This window comes from Quercus suber, unplaced genomic scaffold (assembly GCF_002906115.3).
Source record: "Quercus suber isolate HL8 unplaced genomic scaffold, Cork oak 2.0 scaffold_169, whole genome shotgun sequence".
NCBI lineage: Eukaryota > Viridiplantae > Streptophyta > Magnoliopsida > Fagales > Fagaceae > Quercus > Quercus suber.
This window is the reverse complement of record NW_027069629.1, coordinates 883,884-889,842: the sequence shown is the minus strand read 5'-3', so window position 1 is coordinate 889,842 and position 5,959 is coordinate 883,884. Positions and strand designations below refer to the sequence as shown.

Genomic DNA, 5,959 nt, shown 5'->3' with positions numbered 1-5,959 from the left:
ACATAATGCTTGAACATAAGTCGACGTCACATCTAGACGTGGTAAAAATTATAGTGATTGTTCCTAAGGATGGCCGAGCAACAACATCCCTATAATACCTAGACCCGGCCTAATCTAACTATCCTGCAGGCTAGTGCAAGAACTGTTTCAACTTCCCGCCTTCACCAGCTGACCCAAGTGATCGCGTAAGGTTCTACAATCCTCAGTCGTATGTCCCCTATCCTTGTGGTAATGGCAATACATACTCTGATGTCGCTTGGTCGAATCTCCCCCCATCTTATTGGGCCATTTGAATTATGACTCCTTTTTTATCTTCTCGAGAATTTGATACACTGGCTCCTTAAACACCGAGTTGACCAACTGTGTGTTAGCCCCAGATGTCTAATTAGCGAAATCCCTCTTAAGTCGATTGTGATTATACCCTCTTGCCTGAGGATCTCTCTTCTCTAGGAAGACTTTGGCCTTGCCTTTTCCTTGGGTCTGAGCTTCCTTAACCTACTTATGCTCGTCAATGCGGTCCATAAGTTGACGCATACTACGAACAGGTTTCATAGTCAAAGATTTCCTCAAGTCATGCTCCATTGGAAGCCCAACCTTAAAGGTCCTTATAGCTACATTCTCGAAATCACCATCTATCTCATTGAACGTTTCCCAATATCTATTACAATAGGTCTTTAAAGTCTCCTCTTCCCTCATCACCATGGACAACAGGGAATCCAAGGGCCTAGGGACTCTACTACGCGTCATAAACCTTGCTCCGAATGCTTTAGTAAGTTCCTCAAAAGATCTTATGGAGCCTTCCTCCAACCCATTAAACCACCTCATGACAACAGGCCCGAGGCTAGAAGGGAAAACCTTGCACATTAAAGCCTCGTTCCTTGAGTGGATAGCCATCCTCTGATTAAAGTGGCTTACATGTTCCACAGGATTGGTTCTTCCATTATAAATAGTAAATGTAGGTTGTGTAAAGTGATGAGGAAGCTTGGCCCTATCAATTTTCCGCGTAAAGGGTGACTTTGAAATTTGGCGAAAGGCCTTGCTTATTGCATCATTCCTCATATTCCTGGGAGATGAGCTTTCTCCTCACCTTCTCCCTTGCTTCTTTAGCTTATCTAAGCATGATAGTACGGAGAAAAATTCACTGGCGGTTGTCCTAGACCTTCATCTATAGGTTCGGTCCCTTTCTTCATCAGATCCTTCACTTAATGGGGATGTTGGATCAATCCTGTCACACTGCAACTTTTTACATAAATGATCAATCTCCAACCTAAGATTCCGAGTCTCTTGCTCGTGTGAAACATGACTTCCAGTTCTCGAGTGACTCCAGCCAATATGTTTAGTATATTATGCCTCCTTCCTATCTCCCCTTCTTTCCAAATTAACAAACTGATCCTCACGATAGGAGCCTACAGACTCCTCTCTATCATGCCTAGAACTGACCATAACTTAGGAAGAGTGAATTACAAATGCTTCCTACAGACGATGCCAATTGTAATTTGCTCAAAAAAAAAAAAAAAAAGGCCTAAACCCACTTAGAATGGTGATGCCTTATCCTTCAAATCAAGCCCAACAATAGAATTGCTTTAGAGAGTGGGCAAACAATTCAAGTGCAATTCTAATCTAAGTCCAAGTCAAAGACTAAAGAGCTTAGGATAATAGAAGGGAATAAAATAAGTAGACAACAAGAAATATAGCTTTCCTCGGGTGTGTTCAAGGATTAAGTTCTTATGTGTAATGTTTGAGTTCTACACCAAACAAAGCACTATTCACTTTATCTTTTTCCTATCTCATAAACAAGTATCTCCTCTCCCTTTTTCTGGGAGACTCTCCTCCTTTTATATCCCCTTTCTTTGTATCCTATCCCTCCATCTGTATGCCTCTAGACTTTCCTAAGGATACTTGTCCCATCAACACTCTATTGAAGGAGGTGAAAAGGGCTACTAGCTATGAAGTTACTGTTCAGGGGTCATTTCCTCATTAATGCAATTGATAAGGTTGGTGCAGTGCATTCAATGCAGAGGAGGATATTGTTCCTTCTAGGAAACTTCCTCCCCGCTTCTCTACTTTCGTCGCTACCCCTTTTCCTTACCCTAGAACATCACAAGGTGCCCATTGTCTTGACTATGCTTCCATCCTTGGGTGGGTGGAATCTTCGAAACGCGTTTGTCTCCTCATATGTGGCTTGAGCAATCTAATCCCTAATCCATTCCTCTTCGCTCCTTGAACCTCTCACTAAGAATCCAATATTAATGAACTATAAAATTATAAAAAAAATTATAAAAAAAAAAAAAAAAAAAAAAACCTTGCCCACAAGTAGTATTGAATTTAGGTAAGAATTTTAAAAATTATTACACAACCAAAATCACCACACATTCTATCTTATTAAAAATTAGAAAATATATATATATGATCATAAGTAGTATTGAATTTAGGTAAGAATTTTAATATGTGACTAATTATGTTTACTTTTTAAAAATAATTTGACTAATTATTTATATTTTTATGAAAAAAATTGTGTTTAATTTTAAATGTATCCATTCGTATGCATGTGTTACATGTTTTTTTTTTTTTAATAATTTGACCAATAATTTATATTTTTATAATAAAAATTGTGTTTAATTTTAAATGCATCCATGCGTTTGCATGAATTACATGCTAATGAGTAATAATAGACAAGCAAAAAATTAACTCTCAAATGTCTCTCTCCCTCTTAATTATGTTCAGTAGGCTAGTCACCTCAAATTGACTAGTCTATCATTTTTTATTCTAGTTCATAACATTTGGTAGAGATCCTTTTGATGGATTCTCAAGGTCAATGAATTATTTGTTATCTAGCGACATCTCATTTCATCAAAACACACGATTTTAATTGCTTCTCCTTAGTTGGAAGGAGAGGCTTGTGGATGGTTTCAAACCGCAAAGGCTTCAGGATTATTGATAGAATCAGCTTAGGGAAAGGTGATTGTGTTCAAGGGTTGTTTTGAGGAAACTAGCCTCTAAGGAAAGAGAATAGAGAATAGGAAGATCAGACAGAGATTGAGAGATTAGCAAGAATGAATCAAGGAAAATTGGTATTATTTCTGCTTAAACTTCTCATACACCTTTAGTACAATATAATTTGGTAGTTGCAATCAATTAAACTCATTAGCCCACCTTAGCCCCTTAGCTGGCGCATACAGCTGGCATAGTAACTAACTTCCAATTAATATGCTCAGCACTAACATACATGTATATGCACACACAAAAGCTCAATACACACACACACACACACATTCTCACCACATACTTTTATCAAGTCAATACAACTCCTATCAATCCACCCCCGTTAAAAAACCTTGTCCTCAAGGTCAAACATCAAGGTTAGACAGCTCAACAAAGTTCCCCCCCCCCCCCCCATTCAAAGAACCTTGCCCACAAGGTGAGGAAATTTGTTGTGGAGAACATAAAGAGACTCCCAGGTTACATCTTCAACAGATTGTCCTTGCCATTGAACCAATACCTCAGTAATGACACGACTCCTCAACTACTTGGATCTCTGCTGTAAAATTGCAACAGGTTCAAGTTGAAGTAGACCAGCTGAATCCATGGAAGGAAGAGAAGGAATTGGAGTAACCTGAGCCCCCAATTTCTGTCTCAAACAAGAAACATGGAACACAGGGTGGATAGGACAGCCCTCTGGCAAAGCCAACTTGTAAGCCACCTCACCATGCGTTGAACAATCTGAAATGGACCAAAGAACCTTGGAGAGAACTTATTATACCCTTTCACTCATAGAGAAGATTGTTTATAAGGTTGGAGCTTAATGTAAACCCAATCACCAACACTAAAGTCCTTATCAAACCTGTGTTGATCAGCCAAAAGCTTCATTCTGGTTTGTGCTGAAGTCAGATTCCGTTTCAAAAGAGGAAGAAGCTCCTGCCTAGTACATAAGAAGTTATCCACTACCTCCACTTTAGTTACACCAGAAACATAATCCAAAATTCTAGGAGGGGGGTAACCATACAGTGCCTCAAAGGGGGTGATTTTGGCAAAAGTGTGGTAATTAGAATTAAACCAATATTCTGCCAAATGCAACCAATCAATCCTCTCATGAGGTCTGTCACTCACAAATGCCCTCAAGTACTACTCCAAGCTTCTATTAACAACCTCAGTCTGATCATCAGACTGTGGATGATAAGCTGAGGTCATAGCCAATTAGTGCCTTGCAACCTAAACAACTCCTTCCAAAAAGCAGCAGTAAAGACAGCCCCCCTATCACTGACAATTGACTTGGGCATGCCATTTAGTTTAAAGACACCCTGCATGAACACAACAGCAACTTTGGCAGCAGTGAAAGGATGATGAAGAGAGAAGAAGTGCATAAACTGGGTGAGTTTGTCAACCACTACCAAGATAACATCCTAACCATAAGATTTAGGCAACCCTTCAATGAAATCCATGCTAATATCCAGCCAAGGCCTATTAGGAATGGAAAGAGGCTGCAACAGGGCAACTGGTTTAGAAGTATCACTTTTGGTTCTTTGGCAAACCTCACAAGACCTGATAAGATCCTTAATAACAAACTTCATACCCTGCCAATAAAAATCTTGTTTAACCCTATAAAGAGTCTTAAGGTAACCTAATGACCACCAATTGGGCTGTCATGCATTCGTTGAAGGATCAGTGGAATCAAGGAAGATGTAGGGCTGATATAAATCTTATTCTTGTAAAGAATAAGTCTATTCTGTAAAGAATAACCAGCTGGAGGAAGATTGTTAGGATCAGCAAGATTAGAAAGCAAGTCTTGGTAAACTACATCTTGGACAAAGGAATGAAATGAGATAAAGTGAAGCATCTTGGGCAAGGATATCAACAGAAGGTTGCACTCTAGAAAGGGCATCAGCATCTCTATTTTCTCTCCCTTTTTTGTACTCCACCACAAAAGAATAACCCAACAGCTTTGTGATCCACTTCTGTTGAGCAGGAGTGTCAATTCTCTGTTTAATGATGTATTTGAGACTATGCTGATCAGTTCTAATGAAAAAGGGACTGCCAACCAAGTAAGACCTTCATTTCTTAACAGCCTTCACTAATGACAATAGCTCCTTTTCATAAGTAAACAGATGCAAGCATCTACCTTTAAGTGCCTCACTATGATAAGCTAAAGGTCTATTGTTTTGCATCAAAACAGCACCCAATCCATAACCAGAAGCATCACATTCAATCACAAAAGGCTTCAAGAAATCAGGTAAAGCCAAGAAAGCTTGCTGAAGAGCATTGAAAGCCAATTCAGCATCAGAGGACCAATGAAAAGAGTCCTTTCTAAGAAAAGCAATCAGTGGGGTAACAATGACTCCATAATTTTTTATAAACTTCCTATAATACCCAATTAACCCAATAAACCCCCTTAAAGCCTTAACAGAAGTGGGAGAAGGCCAATTCTGCATAGCCTCAGTCTTTCTAGGATCAGTTCTAACCCCCTCACCTGAAACTAAATGTCTCAAATACTCTACTCCTTGGCACCCAAAAACACATTTGCTCATTTTAGCAAACAATTGGTTATGAAGCAGCACCTCCAAGACCAATTTTAAATGAGAAACATGTTCATCTAAGGTCTTGCTAAAGATTAAAATATCATCAAAGAACACCAAAACAAACTTCCTTAAGAAAAGTTTAAAGATATCATTCATTAAAGATTGGAAAGTGGAGGGTGCATTTGTTAGGCCAAAGGGCATGACTAGGAACTCATAGTGGCCCTTATGAGTTCTAAATGTAGTTTTTGGAATGTCACTTTCTTTCATTCTAATTTGATGGTAACCAGACCTGTGATCCAATTTAGAAAAGATTGTTGCTCCACACAACTCATCAAGTAATTCATCTACCACTAGAATTGGATACTTATCCTTAATAGTGGCCTTATTAAGTGACCTATAGTCAATTCACATATGCCAACTGCCATTTGCCTTTCTCACCAACAACA

At 38.9% G+C, this 5,959-nt stretch overlaps 1 protein-coding gene across 1 annotated transcript; it reads right to left on the bottom strand.

Moving 5' to 3' along the window:
* Positions 1 to 495: 495 nt before the first annotated feature.
* On the bottom strand, positions 496 to 1,059 carry LOC111998010 (uncharacterized). Its single transcript, XM_024030129.1, has one exon. The coding sequence runs from the start codon at positions 1,057 to 1,059 to the stop codon at positions 496 to 498; it is 564 nt and encodes a 187-aa protein (XP_023885897.1).
* Between the last annotated feature and the right edge of the window lie 4,900 nt (positions 1,060 to 5,959).